We start from the raw sequence: 19,751 nt of genomic DNA, 5'->3' as shown, positions 1-19,751 counted from the left end.
AAAAAACGCATCCATTGCCACTTGCACAAAAAAAAGTGGCAGCCATCTTTTTATGCCGAAAAGTATTTCGAATTTCCGGGCTGAATATGACACCCAAGTTAAGGGTAACAGAGTGCCCTTAATGTGGGAAACGAATTCTGCCTAGCAGGGGCTTCTGACAACCTACCGGGACAACATTTTTTTGTACCATAGCCTTTGACACTTTGCTTGCTTGCACAGTGAAACTATTACAGTGTTGACGTAACTGCTTATAGTGCGCCACCGGATATAATGCGGGTTTTTCTAGTGTCTCGTAGGCCTCCCATAGAGCTCAATGCATAAGCATACTGCTTATAATGCGGTTGCCTGAAGCACAATACCGTTTATAGTGCGGTTTTTTGGAGTGTCCGCTGATTGACCGGTGCAGCTGAGGCACCGTTTTACGGCCAAATAAAAAAAAGAAAAAGAAAGATGGATTTAGTCATTTGACGCAACCCATGCTCCCTTCTCTCCGCTAACTAAGACACAGCAAATAAAGAAATAGGCACCTTTTAGTTCGCGTATTTCATTTGCACTCGCGTGATATACACAAATGCCCTTGCTCTAGGCACACCTCTGAAAATAGAATGCCCAGTCCCCCCCAGTCGCGGTAACATGTTGCGATTAGACCCTTGTGCAGATAAGCAACCACCCTTTTCACTCTCGAACATCTGGAGATAGCGAGCTGAGCCGTGACGCCGGAGGTTTCCACAACCTGTGTGTTGCGCTGAGAAGCAACTGCCCTCTGCATCGCAAACACAAGGCGCAGATAAAAAAAATCCATCCTGTGTTCTTATCGCGTTGTTTCGCCGAAATAAGCCCACCGCTTCTTCCCTCCCTGCAGCATCCGTTCTGTAGATGCTAAGATACGCAGATCCTTGGAAACATAAACACAAAGTATAAGTTAAAACTGCACTAGTGGTTTGTAAGATCGTGCTACAGCGTGTGATATGGAAAAAAAATGACGAAAAAAATGACCATATCTGTTTTTAAGGGGGGACACTGGTCTTGAGGACCGAAAATTCGCCAGAAATACAATTTTCTGTATTAATTTTGTTATCAGTGTACAGGTCCCAGAGAATGTACCTGCAAAATATTATAGCTGTACCATAAATATTTACAAAGTTGTCACCCTTTGAAGTTGCGTAAATGACCATTTTCACATATGTTTCCAAACTTTGTGCCTTGTTTCCTCAGGACCAACTTTTTTCCCGTGAGGTCCACTCTCGGGTGCAATATCTTGGGATGCACTGGTCAGATCTGTATCATTTTTGCTGCATTTGAAAGCTTATGAACGAAAAAGTGCAATAAAATCACAATAATATAGAATATCTCTTTGCTAGTACAATTTTTTATGCAGTTTGTTTATGAAAACTTTGCTAATTCATGACCTGACATTTGATAAGCTTACAGCAATTGCAGAAACGATGCTAAAATTACTGCAGTGATATAGTTGCACTCCCTGGTCCTTCTAGAGCGCAAAGGGACAAAAAGTATTCAAGTATTTCATACATAGATAATGAAAATAGTGCCAGAAACGGAATGGCATAACATGTTGCACAACTCTGCCCTTACACCACGTAGATAAAAACTGACTGCATATCTGTGCACAGGATGTTAAAATACACTAAATGTGTAAGCCTCAGACACATAGGTAAAAAAATAACAAAAATGTCCTCAAGACCAGTGTCCTCCCTTAAGTGGTGTTCAGTTGAGTGATGATAAACAGAGAATGACTGAAAGGTAGGTTGCGATATTTGGTTGGATTCGTGGATGTTTTGTTTACAGTGCGGTACTGCTTGTAGTGCGGATTGTCGTGGATCCTGTGGCATACATTATAAGCGGTCTACACTGTATTGAAAACAAATCGCTGCAGAAAAAAAAGTTATGGGTGTCGCAGTACATAACCTGACAACACTTTCACCATTTTTTTTTCTTCTTTCAATAAACGTGTGTTCATTCATTCATTCATAAGGGTTGCAACACCTGCAGTGGCGGGTGTGGCATTGCAGTAAGGCTGTTGGGTGGACCAACAGCCACGGCGCAGGCAACAGAAGTCATCCCCTATAAATGGTCTCACGCTTGAAATTTCTTATCAACACTCACCTAAAGCTTCCTGTCAGGTCAGATGCACCTGGCCTTAGCAGGATCTGTGTCAGGAAGTTGGCAGCTCGGCTAATGGTGGAAAGAAGTGGGAAAAGTTACTGGTTAGTGCCTCTTGTGAAGGAGTTCATAAGGACGTAAAATACAATACAGTTGACTCTTGATAATTCAAAGTCGCTTAATGGTAATTGGAAGTGACGTTCCAGTACCGGAAGTTTCACACTCAATTCAATAAAAGAAATCACTTGATAATTTGAGGCTAAAACCCAATATATCGGTTAACAGGAAGGATATAAAATATAAGAATGTAATGAAGCGCATAACGCTCCCCCACCCCGAACACACACATGCATGTACACTGTGGGTTATGGGCAGGTACGTGTGTATACGTATCTATATCCCAGTTGTTAGATCCCATAATAAAACCCTGCTCCCCACTCGAATGCTCTTCACACTTCCACTCACTACAAATGAGGTGGAGTATCTGTCCAGCCTCCCCATAAAACCCCAGTCCTACTCACAGCTTTGACAGGGTTCGTACGGGCTTCAAAAGCAAAAATTCAAGGGTTTTCAAGGACTTTCAAGGACCAGAAAACACATTTTCAAGGTCCCCGTCTAATGTTTTATCTGGGATTATTTATAACTTTTTCAACACAATGCAAAATTTTGTTATTGCCCAATACCTAAGCACATTAGGTTACATTTAGATAGGCGTTAACGGGTTCGTGAATGCACCCCCAGCTTTAATTTTTTATTTCACAGTTGGTATAAATTTAGAGGTCTTTCTTTTTTCTTGGTGTTTTGCTGAGGCTGTTTGATTTCAAAACTTCATTAATGTTGCCTGCATCTTCTGCTTTTCCAGCAACAGCATGAGCTGAAATTAAATCAGCAAGTGTTGCTGCAAGGCAGGGCGAACTATGTACACGTCTGCCACTCGCATGTAAGAGCAAACGCAGATGGAGCGTATGAGGCACAGCAAACATGCAATGAGCGGCCGTCCACAGACGGCCGCTCAATGGGACATGCAAGATAGAGAAGAGAAGCCGGCTTTCACTGGATTGTATCGTGACATGGATTCTATTGAGGAGGGCTGCTCCCAATGTTGCCTCGTAATAATGACAGCCCACCAAACTCGTAATTTCACGCAATACACTGAAACTTGATTGTCACAATGTTTCCTTACATTTTTAACACCTAAAATCCACGACAAACACTTTAAATTCTTGTGAAAAGACAGGGCCATTGGTTCTCACCAGAAAAATCAAGGGTTTTCAAGGACCATTTAAAAATTGCAGGTCTTTCCAGGCCTTGAAATTGACACTTCTAAATTCAAGGGTTTTCAAGGTTTTCAGGGACCTTTGCGAACCCTGTTTGAAACTTGCACTCAGGGGTTAACGGTTACCCAGGGAACTTGCATTGGCATCAGTGACAGTGAGAGTGCAAGTGCAAAGACCTTTGTATCAGAAAGCATTTGGATTTCAAATCACACAAACAACGAAAGCCTATATAGCACTGTGCTAATTTTGTCTAAAAACTTATAAATAAAAACAGTTCCCACACAATGTTATCCTCTTTTAGTTTCTAAAAGCATCCCTTTGTGAAAAGACTCCAACTTTTCCTAGGGTATGTCCTGGGCTGTGTGGGGCACATGGCTTGACCAGAAGTGGGGTCTCAGTTATTTAGAAACGAGACCTGCACACTACAATTGCGCACTACAGCTGAAGCCCGACACTGCAAACTTGATTGGGAATGCCAAAACTCAAGTAAAAACAACAATTTAGTAAACTCGAGGAATTCACAATGGCGTAAGCTGAGTGAGCTAAACCTCGACAACCTCAAGCCGAAACATCTCGCATAAAAGCCATAGGGCTCTCTGATGTGCAACAGCTAACCTGAGCTCAGCTGCAGGTCACCGTACTTCACAAAAGATGCCAAACAGCATGTTTTCTGTCAAAAATATCTCGCCAATGGTTCCATTCGCAACAACTGAAGTGCAAAAGCCAGCCTGGCTTCCTGATAAAATCCTCATATCCTATTCTATGTATCAAATAAATTATCTATGAACACAAGTTTATGAATTTTGCAGCTGCAAATTGAAAAAAAAAAAAAAGAGAAAAAGTATTGTACGTGTTCGTACCATTTGAGGCCTAATTTTCAATAGAATGTATTTAAGCCTTCCCAGTGTGAACATTTCTTTAAATGTCTCTTAGAGGGACTTGACTGCAGACTTGTTCATGTGAAATATTGCCCCTCCTATAACCGAAACTTCCTTTACGACAACGCAATATGATTTCTTTACAGCAAGGTTTGACTGCAATCATTGTGTACAAGTTACACCATTGCTTTACTACCGCCTGCACTGCTTCGATTTGCCACCGTTCTCATTAATCTGCTGCTCATAATTTCAAAAATTTTAGAGCTGCAATCCGGCCCCTCTGCAAACAAAGCATTCGTGTGTTCCCTGGAACAAGTATGGTTAGAACCATACATGCCCAGTCACAATCATAATGAATATTGTCACGTAGCTAAGGACGACACAGGTTTCTTCAGGAACAAAGTTTATTGGAGTGAACTTGTGCTTTGCTAAGAACTCAAAGGTAAGTGGCGAAGGAGCAGTCAACAACGTGACATTCACAGACGAGTGTCGGTGAATCGAATGTCGCGGTGTTCGCCAAGTGAGCATTTATTCTTCAGCGTTAAGCCTTTGAGAACCATCGAATCAGATCTGGAACATTGGCGACCGAAGACCAACATTCTATTCTTCTGACGACAGGCAATGTACTCTTCCTATCAAATCAGATAGCCTGCATGGCATACAAAAGTAAGAGACAGAAACGTGCACTTCACCAGCAGTTAATTGCAAGTGAAAAACTACTAAGTTTTTCAAATTCGCTGGCCACCTATAGATACTCATTAGTAGTAACCTAAAAGTTGCACAAACTGAGCCACCAGATGAGAAGGCATGGGGTGTGGTTGCCATAGAATAAATAATGTAGCGGCTGAGCACATAAATATTATTGCTAATTGAGAGCGATATCGCGGGCAGGACTTTGTCCATTACCATCGCGCACAGCCGTGCTTGTTAATAGGTGTAACAGCTGTCAATGTTACCAGAAAAACGAGGCTCACCTGATGAACTTCCTCTTGACGTCCCATCCGTAGACGCCACCGTCCCCCGCGTACCGCGTGCCAGAGACTACATCATAGTTTCCCTCCTTCTGCTTCCTGCAAAAGAGAACGGCTCTGCTTTCATTGTGCACCACGACAGTGCGGACATATTGCACTGCATTACGAGGGTCTTTAAATGAAAGTTAGGCTTTCAGTACAGTAAGCATGTTTGGTACTTATAGAGCAGCCAGTATTTTGACATTTCATCTTGAAGGTGGAAGCGCTCACACAACGGGGACGAAAGTAGAAAAAACAGCGCCGTGTCGGCGCTGTTTTTTCTACTTTCATCCCCGTTGTGCGAGCGCTTCCACCTTCAAGATGAACAGCTACCAACTAGCCCAATTGTCCGTTCTACGGCAGTACATTTTGGCATTTGTTCAGCAACACGGGAACTGCTTCATTCGTTTCAAAAATTAATGAAGCAAAGATGTTTGCCTTGCTTTTATCATCTTCTGTTTTTGTGTAAATTAAGATGCCACAAATTGCAAGTGAGCCAGCAGTGCAGCTTACAAGCAGTTGTACAAGGAGGCTGTGACATGGTGCCAAGTGACGTCGTGCGGTGACGTGCAGGACGGGCAGGTGAGCATGCGCCTCTCCTTCTCTTTTTGTGAGCGCCAATAAGCATCAGCGCTGTACTATTTAACCCGCACTATCGCTTCAATAAACGTTCTTGTTGTTGGAGCAGCAGTCTCTGCAAGGTCACTATAGTGGCGACGAGGCAGTCTGGCCCATGCAGGCTGCTGGAAACACGCGCGATGGCGTTGGGTGGTCGCATTTCGGAGTTTGACATGCATGGGAATTTGACATGGGAAGAATACGTCGAGCGCATTGAACTGTACTGTGCCGTCAACAAGGTGTCGGAGGCCGTAAACAAGAGGGCGGTGCTGCTGAGTTGCTGCGGGCAGGAAATGTACTCGCTGATATAGACGCTTGTCAAGCCCCTACGGCCGTCGAACGTGGAATACCAGGTCCTCATCGACACCGTACAGAACCACGTTCAGCCAAAGCCGTCCGAGCTGTATCTGAGGTACATGTTTTCGAAACGGGACCAGGAATTCGGCAAGTCTGCGGCCGACTACGTCACTGCCTTGCGAAGGTTAGCCGGGAACTGTGGGTTCGGCGGGGGGACAAGTTTCCGCTTACTGACATGCTGTGCGACCGGTTGGTTTTCGGAATCGCCAACGGTGTTGCACAACAAAGGCTACTGGTGGAAAAAAAAAGACTTTCGAAGCAGCATACGATCTCGCAGCCATGGCAGAGACTACAGCTAAGCAGCAACAAGCTATAAGCGAAAGACGACGAGAAGCAGAAGCTCAGCTAGCAATGACCGCGGAAGTAGGTTCGTGAGCTAAAATGTGCACTAAGAAAACAGAGTCAGGGCTCTCTAGCGCGCAAGGAGTCTCGTTTCTTGTTCAAGCAACATTCCATGCTACACTCTGAGTCAAGCAAGACCACAGCAGAGCTTATGCTGGGCAGGAACCTGCGCTCGGGCCTGTCAAAACTTCACCCTGATGCGATGGACGTGGAATGCAAACGGCAGCCTCCAGAACAAAGCTTTCAGTGCGGTGACTCTGTCTACGCAAGGAATTTTCGCCAAGGTCCTAAGTGGTTGGCTGCTTGTGTGCTATGGCGTCGGGGTCACGTCATGTATGAGGTCCAGAAGTCCGACGGGAGTATCCATCGACGCCATTGGAACCACGTGCGAAGGGCCTGGGAACCATAGCCAACAGGTGGGACAAGAGCTTCGTTTGCCCTTCCGGGAATGCCCGGTTCGGAGCCTGGCCCTCTGGAAGCCGGGGTTTCCCTGCGGCCAAGACTCCCGTATTGAGGCGTTCTTTTAGCCAGCATCGTCTAGTGCACCGATACGGCCTACACGACTAGGAGGGAGGGTAGTGATATGGTGCCAAGTGACGTCGTGCGGTGACGTGCAGGATGGGCAGGCGAGCAAGCGCCTCTCCTTCTCTTTTTGTGAGCGCCGATAAGCATCGGCGCTGAACTATTTTGGCCGCGCTATCGCTTCAATAAACGTTCTCGTTGTTGGAGCAGCAGTCTCTGCTTGGTCACTACAGTGGCCATCAGAAATTTTCAAACACACTGTTCGCAAATCTAAAAGCTCTTTTATTGTTTTGCATTTGAAAATAAACTCGCAGTCTGGCTATCTTCAAAAATTCCTGCTTGAGAAGCTGTCTTGTTTCAACTAGTTTTGAGAAAGGTTACAACTTTATTATGCAACGATCATTCCATAAGCCCAGTAACTTTGTGTAAGATGGCACCACAGTTTGTGTGGTGATATCGTGGCAGGCAAGTCTCCCCCTTCACCCTAGATCAGGCAAGATATCATCAAAAAGTTCACCGTGGTTTCAACTTGCATATGTTTGAAGCGGGCGTGTAAGCCCTTGTCGCAAATTTAGAATGAAAGAAGTTCTACGCAGTGATTAAACAATTTACATTTAGAAAATCAGGGGGAAGGGGGGGGGGGGGGGTGCAGCTCACAGTCGACGCAGCTGAAGTTCTCCTTAGCTGTAAACTATGGCTGAAGGCAGTCTATTTTTCTGATGAACAATATTAAATGCAGGTTAACATCAACTCAAAAAGAGGAGAAGGATCACCAGTTGACTGGGCAACCATGGATAAAACGCAAATTCATTACTACATTCCCTCCCGATTTATTGCAGCCATCAAAGCAGTGGACAACGCCAGATGGAAGTGCTTCCAACAAAGCAAAGTCCATCTCTTTGGCTAGGGAGGTGCTGACCCCCAGTTCCTTGGTGCAGCCAAAGAATAACCAGTATTGACTACCCACAGGATGGCAAAACAATAACTGTAGAGTACATATCGTGTAATGTCACTGAACTGTCTCAAAGAAGAGCTGGAAAAAAAAAAGTCCAGGGTGGATCTTTCACCATGACAAAGAGCTGACCCCTAAGTTGACAAATTCAATAGAAAAATCGCACAAATTTCACTTTCAATCGATTCCTCACATCTCTACATTTTACAGACTAGGGCCTGTCTGATTTATTCTTTTTTGCGAGCTTAAAAAAAAATCTCAGTTTAATGAACATGCTACCACTGCCGTCCATGCGCATTTCGCAAACTCAGTGGACCCAGTATACAACCCTCAACCAAGACGATGCATAGAAATAAGAACGTTTGCCTTCAGTACAAGGTATTTAACTTGTATACTCACCATACCGACCAAAAACTGATCTTCACACTTCCTCTGAGGCAGAAGCCAATTTACAATTTACAAAGAAATCTCCAACGGCAACGTAGTGGCCATATTTGCCTGCAGCTGCTCACACATTTGTTGGCTCTCTTAATTCATTTATGTATCAGCAGAGGCAAACAACAAGTTGTTCTTGCTTATTTGTGCTTTATTCTAGTTTGAAAACTCGTCGTGCTGTAACACAATGACGCCTGTTCGACACCCCTGTTTGATGGTTGAGGCTGTCGGTACAAATTGTGTTACCCTGCCACCATGGGTTCTAATATTGTCTCATCAAAGCGTGCAGTAATGTTGTTTCTTTCGCCTCGCTATGCTTTAAACATTTTATTTGGCCTCTCGCTCTTCGTTGCAAGAATGGAGGCAACTTTCTTCCACGGGCTGCATGGCTAATCCTGCTACCTCGACATTGCAGGCCATGCTCACGAGCCCAACCATAACATAGCAGGACCCTGGTGCGAGTTAGTTGGTTCATGTTCAAGAAGAGAAGGAACAGCGCGAACGAAACAAAACCGAGGAATAGAAACACAAAGAACACAAACAGGCGCTGACCACCAACTGTTTATTTTTCGAGTGTACAAGCAAATTATATTAGAAAATTGTTCTGTTTTTGGTGTAAATTTGCTGGTATGCTCGAAAGATAAACAGTTGGTGGGCAGCGCCCATTTGTGTTCTTTATGTTTCTATTCCTCGGTCCTGTTTTGTTCGCGCTGTTCCGTCTCTTCGCAACCACAATGGCGTGCGTTTGTGTGAAGTTTTAAAAATGTCACGAACAAGGAAGGTCGAAATGAAAGACAAGAAATAGCACACTTACTCGATAAACTTTGGAATGAACTTGGGCTGTAAAAAAAATACAACAAAATGAATGTTTGAGGCATAATTTCGCACGTAGATGTCAATATATATTGGCATTAGATATAGACTTGAACATCTTGTAGCAAATTAAAGCACCCACATAGAATAAGCATACTTATAAAATACCCTTAGCCCTTAGTGATGAAAACACCAAAAATTCAGAACGTGCCAACAGAGCTGGTTTTTACTGTAAACACATTCGGTAGTGCTTTTGCACTTTTTAGGACGACAAGGTTGGTGGGGATACGTTGACACATGACGTACCGTAAAGTTACGAAAGAACGCCTGCCCAAAGTACAGAGATATCAAGCAAAAAATACGGGATGGGCGATCTTTCGGGTCAGGTGCAAAAAACTAGAAAAAAGTGGCGGCACCACCAATTAAAACTGCACAGATATCAAGAAACAATACAAGATGGGTGAACTTTCGGGTCAAGTGTGGAAAGGACAAATAAGTGACCACGCCAACACATGAATAGATGATTCGCATTTATTTTGTTCATTAATCAGCGCTAAGGTTTCAGGGGGTGGGCGATGTTTCAGGGGTTGGCATTCACTTGGAACTTTACGGTATAACGTCAGGGCACTTTGCTCTTACCCTAGATAGCACATTTTAGTAGACGTCCTCATATTCGGCTTGATTGAGAAACTTTAGTGTGCACAAAAAAAAGCCAACTTAAAGGAGCGATCTCGGCGGAAGGAGAAAATACGCACTCTGCAGCAAAGCCAGATTTAAAATTGGTACCATGGTTTGAGTGTATGTCCTATGAGGAAGGGTGCTGTTCACTGTACAATGAGGACTTTCCTGAACCTTTGGCTTTTATGAAATTCAAATTAAACGCTACTGCTTTCAAGTGTAAGGGTCTAATAAGGTGCTGAGAACACTAAATGTTTTTCAAGTCACAAGTACTCACATGGAATGAACCTGACGTGGCAGGCTACTTTCTTAATTTCTACAGCACAATGCAAGCCTAAACCTGCCGAACTTCATAACAAATGTTGTTACTGAAACACTGCAAAGCCACTGATACATGATGTAGGTAGGACAATAAGTATTGACCTTGGAGAAGAAGAAACCACAGGTAAATCAAATTCTTTTTTTTTTTTTTTGTGAACCAAAAACAAGTTATATGAAACTCACGGGTAGAATAATCTCAATACAAAGCTTTGTTAGAAGACTGGCTTACTGCTGAAACCAATAACAAAAAGACAGTTTTTTAAACTCTACCACAGCTTCCAAAAGATACATGAAGGGGCACTACATGAGAGTCTACAAAAAACCTGATATCATCTAACTCAGTTTCTCTAAATAGTAAATTTCACATTTTGATCTTTCTCTTTTCTGCAGTACTTGAACTCCAATTTACACAAAGAGTTCCCTCACACGTTCTGGAAAAGACTCCTAGCTCAGCTCAGTATAAATTTGCATAAAGATAGCTTCATAGCAGGCACCTTCCTCTTCTTTTGAGCTCGCTTGTGGCACCATATTTCGTTTCTTGCCTTAGCCCACTCTCCGTTTTTCACCAAACGCTGATACTGCGAAAGCATCCAGCTATTAAAGTTCAGTGGTTAATAACAAAAAGAGACCCGGTGACCCTTTTTGTCGTTCATTCGCCCACATTCCCTTCACCCCCCTTTTTTTTTTCTCCTTTCAGTGTCAACGAGGTTTTCCGAGAGCAGGCTTGCATACGAAAAACTCAAGTCGGCATTTTGCACTGTGATACGGGGCGCATCTTAGTGGGTGTGCGCAGATAACTATGGACAACCTAGGGTCTTTGCCTTGGATCAAATCTCGTACACCTGAAGCTTACTAGTACTTCTATAATGTGGCACGAAAGAAAAGAGATTGCAGTTTCAAAGAGTGATGCTGCTGTGCTCACATGGTGGGAGAGGTCAGCATCCAGAATGATGATGAAGTTGCCCGTGGCACTCTTCAGACCGTGGATATACGCTGTTCCCAGGCCAAGCTTTTTCTCCCTCGGCTTGAGAACCTTGAATAGAGAGATCACGTGGACGTGTTCATGCCAATGTGCACTCTGCTTGAACATGTTTCATTCATTGTGTGGGCAACCACAGAACAACACTTTCTAGGGTGCTTAGCAGTTAAGTGTGCTTGCAGGATATTCACTGATCAGAGCCTCTTTCTGAAGATTGCTTTTCTGAAAACTGTCAAAACAAAGGATATAGCAGGCCGAATGTCTTTTTGATTGATTGATTGTAGGGTTTTAACACGCCGACGCAGCGCAGGCGATGAGGCATGCCGTAGCGGAGGGCTCCGGATTAATTTTGACCACCTGGGGATCTTTAACATGCGCCGAAATCTCGTACACATGGGCGTTTTTGCTTTTCGCCTCCATCAGAAAAGCGGCTGCCGCGGTCGGGAATCGAACCCGCGACCTCGTGCTCAGCAGCGCAACGCCTTAGCCACCGCGGCGGGTAAATGTCTTTTTGTTTAACTAAAAGACCAGCTTCAAAGTTGATCTTCCAAAGCTGCTTTGGGTTCTGCTCGACTACAAATGATACTTAGCTTGTTTAGAAATAAATAGCTAAAGCTGGCACTTCTCTCTTGCTCCTCCAACATTTTTTTGTAAGGCAGAATACCACAACACAGAAGATAAAGTAGGGTCAGCCTACAAAGTCATTCAAGTCAGGGAGCTTCCGTCACCTCAGAGCAGGAACAGAAAACACCATCGCACTTCCCGAGCATGACAACCGAATAGGCTACGACGCCTATTGCGTTAGGAATAGCGTAAGGGCGGTATCGAAACTGAGCCCTTGGGCTCAGCAGCACAACGCCAGTGCCACTGAGTTACCATGGTTGGTTCATAGTCATGATCAGAGACAAGGCAACATACTCTTCAATATGAGCCAAGGAGGTCCAGTGCCCAGTCGGTCTCACATAAGGCACTCAATAAAAGCATCCCGTTGGCGCAGACAGAAATCCTTGAGCCTTTGCGTGCGACTGGTTATATTTCAAGTCCAACGCTACTTGTTCCGCCAACTAATGCACATAAACACAAAGTTTACATAAAGGCTGTACAGAAACTCACAATTTTATCACTTCCGTAAATTTTCTGGAGTTGTTGGGCTGCTTCAAGAGTGTTGTCTGGGCTTCCGTCATCGATCACAATGACTTCAAAGTCGTAGCCGCTGCAAGACGGGAAGAAAGGAACTCAAAATAGTATTGAGCACACTTCTCTACGACGTTGACAGTGAGAAAAAAGTAACGATGCCAATTCTATTCAACTGGCTTAAATACTGTAAACAACAAGGCAGTTCTTACAAAATGCATTACAATACACTCTGCCTTAACTACGTCGTGTCCATATTTAGATGCAAAAGCTACGTAATCTTGACAACTTCCCTGTACTTCATACATCGTGTAGCACATATACCAGGTGCTGCAAAAATAGCTGATACGTTTTAATATTGGAGCAATACACTGTTTGAATAAGCCGATACCCTAATTTGGCACCAACATTGCATATTGTAGTCCACTTCGTTTACCACTAAGATCAGTGACTACAATCACCTGGTCATTAGAAGATCTAATAAAAACACCTTTAACCCAGGGGCAGTGTTGTACGGAACGGCGTTACAAGGAACGGCGTTCCTGGAACTAGTTCCTTTTTGGAGGAACGGAGGAACGCCACCGTTCCATTAAGGGTTGGTGGAACTGTAACGGTAACTCGTTACGTTTTTGAAGGAACGGCAGGAACGGCGTTCCTGCCGTTACATCACTAGGATTTGGCTGTTTTTGATGCCAAGGCTCGAGTACAAGAATCCACAAAGCGCTACCGCGTTTCTCTCCCTATAAGATGGTCAGTTTGCCCGACCTTCAGCCGTACGTGCTTCCTCAAAGGTCAAAGGCAGAAGAATACCCACGCAGCAGGCCTCAGCTTCCGCTTGCTTTCATGCTGGTTGCTTACGCGGCGTTCGACGGGTGAATAGCGTAGCTGTGAGAATGCTTTTCACCCTTCATCGTTTGTCTGGGGAGGCCAGAATGCGTAGCTGGCCGATAGTATTGTTCCCTGGCGGGGAGAGAATAGAGAGTTTTAGCAGTCAGTTCGTTCTGTCGTATGCGTTGTTACTGGGTTGACCGGGACCCGGCTGGGCCCTTGGGCATTCGTCGCGGTAGGGGGACTAGCTCTGCGGGCCTGCATTCGCCATGTCTGTGCCTCCGCACCCTTCCTACTCGTCCTTCCGCGCGCTCAGGAGCAGACCGGTCCCGATCAACCAGGTAACAACGTAGCCAACGAAACGGACGGACTGCTAAACGGGATCCGGGCATTTCGGTGTCGGACATTTCGGTCCAGGACGTTTCGGTGTGGACATTTCTGTGCCCGGACATTTTGGTGCACGACGTTTTGGCCCAGACATTTTGAGTGAGGGGATGCACCAGGCATTCTTTGAACATTTTTTAGCTTTAATATTGTATTTTCGTGATTTGATATGATTTTACGTTCGACACTTGTGCTTGCGCCGCCGTTCGTGGAAACGAACGCTAAACCCTGGCGGAGCATTGCCACGTGAAACGCAATTTCTGTAGCAGATGGTAGAAATTAACGTTGTTAATTTAGATCCATTCAACCATTTTTTGTTATTTTAACATTTATGTGAATAACCCTAATACTTTAAGTGTTACCAAAGCGCTATTCTTTCACTTCACCCAACGATGCAAGACGCTGCTGCTCTTAGTCTATCCCCCCCCCCAGCAAAACTTCCGCGAAAAAACCACAACAGAAAAACGAGGTAGATTAGGCACGTGCGCATTTCGTTTTAATGATTCTCTCAATCAATCTCGCCTTAGTTGCATTCGGTGTCAGTTCTACTTAAAACTAACAAACCAACGATCACACTTACGGTGGCGTTACTTAGGGGAGGGGAAAGCTGAGCCCCGCCGGCAATCATCCCCCTAAGTAGAGAGAGAGGGGTGTCACTTGTGCTTCACCACTGCGTCGACTGGACTTCGAAAACTTGAATACGACTGTTGCCGCTCTCGTCACACTAGCCTATTTATTTTTTTTGCTCCTTATAATGGGAGGAAGCGATGTTTACATGGGGTGTCCATGATATGCGCGACTTGATGAGTTAATTCCCAAGGGGGCGACTGAAGGCGCAGAAAGAGCGATTCCTGGAGTGGGGGCGCCGTCGATATGATCGCGACGCGCGGAAGGGCGTAGCCAGCAAGCGATAGTGGCCATTGTGTTCTCAGCGAATTTTTGGGTGGCTTTTTGCGTCACATTATGAGGTTTCGTGGGCCCATGGTGAATGTAAAGCTTTTTCTCTGTTTTAAACGCGAAGTGTGCTATGTCATTGTTCTGACTGTATCACCCAATTCCTGCAAAAGCCTCCAATAAGAGGCTAGCAGTATGCTCTAAATAAAAAACAAAAAAATCACTGCGGTGGCGCTTCGGAGAACGTGAACTCCACCACGCCAGTAGGATTTTCAGGGGAAACCGAAAATAATACGGCTGAAAAAGAAATCTGGTCGAGGTTCGAGCGTACAGACGGGAGGTGGGAGGGGGGGGCGCTAGAACAAAGAATTAATATGTGGTAAATGTAGGCTTGTAAACATTAAACGAAGGTTGGTTGTCCCGAACACAATGGGTGGAATTTGTATGCACCACCGGTACGTGCTTAATCAGCATTTAGGACATTAGATCCTGCGGCTCTTCTCTAAAAGGCCCGTTTTTCCTCCCCGACAATATCCTAGGCGAGTGTTCGCAAATTCATTTTATCAAGGCAGCCCAGCCTACGTAATACCCTTCATAAGGTATTCTTCATTCTGGGGGGCTAACTAATGTTTGTTACTTTTTGTGTATTGAGAGTGTGCATGTAATTTATGTAATTTCAGGGTGCGTAATTTAAAAAAATACAAAAGAGGCGGTAGACCATCCTAAACACGGGTAATTGTCTTAGCTAAAAAAGAGCGAATATAAATTAACAACCTGTCATAAATGAACAAAAAAACGCGTGCTAAAGAATTCAATCGGCTGCATAACAGGTGTCCCCAGGAAGAGGTATTAAACAAAATTAAATAAATGTAGAATTTCTAAAAGTACCTGCAAATATCGCAAATGGCATTAATAAAAAAAAAAATTCCCTGCTCCTGATTGTTGTCCATAACACACGTTAAGCGAAATAAAAATATAACGGCTGTCGCAAACAGGCAAGCACCGGATAATTTGGTCGCCAAAATGTCCGTACATCGAAATGTCCGTACACCGAAATGTGCATGCACCGAAACGCCCGTACACCGATATGCCCGTACACCGATATGTCCGTACACCGAAATTTCCGCACCGAAATCTCCTCGAGCCATGTGGAGTTTGTCCGGTGCTCCCTGAAAAAATTCGCCTAGGAGCGTTTCTTTTGATTATATTTATCTCGAGATAACCTGCCGCCGGTGGTGTGAATATTCGTATAATATACGTAGTTCGATGCGAGTTTTAAATGTCTCACTTAATTTCGACCCAGAATTATCCGACACTATATTTTAATTTAAAGACCTAATTGTAACGTTAATGTAACGACACGTTCCAGTTTTCGAAGTGGAACTGGAACGCGTTCCTTTCGCAATTAAGGAACTTGTAACGGGAACTCGTTTCAAAATTGGCAAGGAACGAGGAACGAGCTTTCGTTCCTATTTTGGAGGAACGTGTACAACACTGCCCAGGGGGAACATAAAGGCGGTGACGGGAAAACATATAGGTGGCATCTATTTAACTCTCGTTGTCGTAGAGGCTGCAAGGTATGCGGACAGTGCATGCATATTTTAGATTATTGACGAAGCAAAACTGAATTGAGGTTGGGGCTAGCATACACAACTGTTTTATAACTGGCTGTTACCTTGTAGAGTTTGACTTTCAGTCACGTCCGAGCTAATATGATCATCGTTCAGGCCTGCTTTTAAGCCAATATTTCACAGCAGCACACCTACGCTGCTGTGAAGATCGATAAAAAACTGCTAGCAGCGACGGAAACTAGTACGGCGTGGGTGGATAATTGTAATTTTTTGTAACTATGAATTATAACTTATTAGCTATATGTCAGAGGAGGCAGCTAGGCGCTGCATCAATTACGCGTAATGGTTTGACAATATTTCCCGCGAATTTCCAAATGACCAGTAAAAGCATGGTCCCAAATCTTGGCTTCAAACAAGCTGGTTCATAGAACGCGACCCTGGCACAAAATTTCAGCGCAGTCGAGCCGGTGGCCTACAAAACGTCAAAGTTGCGAGGTGGGTCACTTACTTAAGCAACGTCGTGTACTCGTGAATTGCTACAAAAAACGGAATACTTAACCTGCAAAGCACGCTACCACACCACGGACGGCGAAGCACACACGGTCTGGCAGCCCATTAAAAGCGTTCGAGAAGCTTGAACGTCACAATCGCTGGCTGAAAGACTTCTGGCCGGGGCCGAAGAGGTTCACACGTAAGCGGCCGACCACTCACGTAAAATTAACGAGTTTAATCTACCGACACTCTCCTTGCTTAAGCAGCGCAAAATTTATCGCAAGCCGCTGCTTCCTCACACTGAATGCCAACAAGCGCCAGTCGGTGGTAAAATACGTGGCGCGACATTGTTTTGAAACAAGGCAACGTGAGAGCGTGTAGACGTGTCAAAACCGGCGCACCGCGTACCTCTGAGACATGTATTTGTCGATGAGCCAAATCATGATCGGCAGGTTTTCTCTCTCGTTGTAAGTGGGCAACAGGATGCTGTACTTGTCGGCACCCATTCTTGAGCTTCACGTGCGCGCAGAGCCGGCAAAAAGTTTATGAAAACAGCGCTGTCTATTGCAGTTTAGTTGCGGGCGTCAGCTGCTACTGGCAGTCTGCTGGCAGTGGCCGGGATCACGCGGATATGGCTGGCTGCGGATTGCACTTCGTTCTTTGATAACGAAACGTACCAAACAACCCAGTAATTATTTTTGAAATATTCTTGCAAACCATTCAACTTAACCAAATCTTAGGCCGAAGTGACATGCCTTTTATTATAAAACTTGTGATCATCAAAGTATATTTGTTCTCATAATTTTTGAACATTTATGCCACCCGATTACGTCTGCGCAAAAAATAAAAATAAATGTTATGGCGCCCACAAATTTACAAAACAACATAGGGCGTCAGGATTTTATTCCACGTCCCTTCCGCAATATCAACGAATAGCCATAAGACTGAATTACGCAATCAATTAAAATGGTAACTCCTCCACAGGCTTACTACTTACCAACGTTTTTAGATTAGGACCTAATCTAAAAACGTTGCTACTTACTACAGGCAAACCCGGCCTTCTGAACGCGGATAGGCAATTACAAACTATGATTACAAACGAATCACGGAACCAACTAGTGCTGCTACTGCTGCTATGTCGCTGCTGACACATTTACAGTTGGCATAGAGTAAAATGCATTACAGGGCGTTTGGCATCAAACATGGTGCAGGCAAGCTAAGCTCAAATCTACGAAGCGAGGGCAGCGCTGGCAGCGCTGATTTTATCGCGAAGCGGCGTTCTTGGCTTTTCCCGGGCGTGAGGGGTTCCCGCCGCGCCATAGAGTTATACTGCGCATCTCTCTCTCTCTCTCTCACCCAGAATTGAAAACTAAAATTACGCCCGACGGAACTTTTAACCAGTGTCTAGAGTTACGTCCGGCTTAACATTGAAGTTATGTCCAACGGAAATGAAAATTAAGGGTACGCCGGACGTAGGTATCTCGACCCCAGCGGGTTGACCCCGGACGTATCTCGACGCACGCGATGCCCAGAGGCTAAACAAAGGTACGGTGTACTGACAGTGCAGGCCCGTACGACACAACTTCAGGCATATCCCGAGGTTGTGCTATGTGGTTTCCTTGGTCGCTCGATTGTTAGTATTGTTGGGCGTGTGTTGGTGCGTTCCCGCCTGGCTTTGTGGCGGCGAGGAACCGCCTCGCGCTCGTGAACACAAGTCCTATAAATCCCTCTGGTTTCCTTTCCCCCCCCCCCCCTTTTTTTTTTTGAGACACGTAATGACCATTGCTATGCATTTTTCTATCATTTTTATAAGATGAACCTTCGTAGGTGCCAGCCGCCACTCGTAAGTTTTCCACCGCACGCGGCGCGAAAAAAAAGAGGACCCATCTGTAGCTTGTGATCTATGTCTGTGTTGCTTTAATCAAGTCTGTCCTTACTTGACCAGCCGAAACAGTGTTTCATCGAAAACCCACAACTGTGAAACATTCACTCTGTGTGCACTGTAACAAATTTAACTTTCGCTCCACTTTTGTAACAACTTTATGAAGGGCGTGTCCTAAGTTCCCGAAATTTAAACCGTGTTTTTTTACACCGTGTGTACTGTAAGCTAAATGGTACCGCTCCACATCAGCTTCCAAAAATCGAGTGATCGTTGCAGTGCTCCGTGTAATGAAAGCAGCGCAATACGTACCACTGCCGTCCATCTTCTAAACATGATGCCGAAATGCATAGCAATGGTCATTGGCTCAAAAACAAAGGAGAGGAAAGAAAGTTCTGGGCTGGGGGATGCGAATTTAGGACTTATGTTCACGAGCGCAAGGCGGTACCTTGTCGCCACGAAGCCAGAATGGATCGCATCTTGAACGGAGGCTTAACAAAAGGAACACTCGAGCGACCAATATCCCAGCAGTAATCTCGTCCGATGTAAATCGCATGAGATCACACGGGAGGCCCTTTTTCCGTGGCACCGGATTTGCATTTCCAGAGAGAACTACGTAGCACAACCTCAGGATACACCTGCGGGCGCATCCAACGGGCCTGTACAGTCATCCACCGGCTAAGTCCGCCGTGCCTTTCTTCAGCCTCCGGGCATCGGGTACATCCTACGTAAAGTCCTTTCATCGGAGAAGGGACTTTATTCCGACGTACCGTAAGATTTTCGAAGTCGGCGAACGTCCGACGTACCTTTTTTTAATTTTCACTTATGTCGGATCATTTCTGGTTAAGCCGGGCGTAACACAAGACACTAGCTTAAAGTTCCACCGGGCGTAACTTTAGCTTTCAATTCTGGGTTCCGTCGGACATAACTGGCTTAAAGTTCCGTCGAACGTAACTTTAGTTTCCGATTTTGGGTTACGTCGGACGTAGCTCTAGACACTGCGTTAATTGAAACATCTCACTAACCCCTCCACCTTCACGCACATACTTCTGGCATTATGTTGAACACTTTTTGACACCCGTATGTTGGCATCTGCCAAGATTCACAAGCTCCGTGCATTCGATCAATACTAGGAGCAGTCACACACATACAGTTGTGTCAACATACCTCAGTCACTAAAAAGAAAGGCACAGTAAAAGCTCATTAATGACCCCGACGGTTAGCCATCTCAATTCATATTATTAATGGAAGTATCTAGATATATAA

At 44.8% G+C, this 19,751-nt stretch overlaps 1 protein-coding gene across 1 annotated transcript in view; it reads right to left on the bottom strand.

Annotated features, from left to right (window-relative positions):
* Window positions 1–17,243, bottom strand: part of Dpm1 (Dolichyl-phosphate mannosyltransferase subunit 1) — a 30,575-nt gene extending 13,332 nt beyond the window's left edge. Inside the window, exons 1-6 of the mRNA XM_077678855.1 lie at window positions 17,015–17,243; window positions 12,417–12,516; window positions 11,247–11,357; window positions 9,327–9,352; window positions 5,251–5,346; window positions 2,125–2,193 (exon numbers count right to left, since the gene is read on the bottom strand). Coding sequence (XP_077534981.1) covers window positions 2,125–2,193; window positions 5,251–5,346; window positions 9,327–9,352; window positions 11,247–11,357; window positions 12,417–12,516; window positions 17,015–17,112 — 500 coding nt within the window. The 5' untranslated portion in view covers window positions 17,113–17,243. The remainder of the gene's footprint in view (window positions 1–2,124; window positions 2,194–5,250; window positions 5,347–9,326; window positions 9,353–11,246; window positions 11,358–12,416; window positions 12,517–17,014) is intronic.
* Window positions 17,244–19,751: the final 2,508 nt, after the last annotated feature.

Source organism: Haemaphysalis longicornis, unplaced genomic scaffold (assembly GCF_048455015.1).
Source record: "Haemaphysalis longicornis isolate Haplotype H1 unplaced genomic scaffold, Haemaphysalis longicornis Haplotype H1 scaffold_7, whole genome shotgun sequence".
Taxonomy (NCBI): domain Eukaryota; kingdom Metazoa; phylum Arthropoda; class Arachnida; order Ixodida; family Ixodidae; genus Haemaphysalis; species Haemaphysalis longicornis.
Note: the sequence above shows the minus strand (reverse complement) of the source record. Positions and strands in the feature narration are given on the sequence as shown.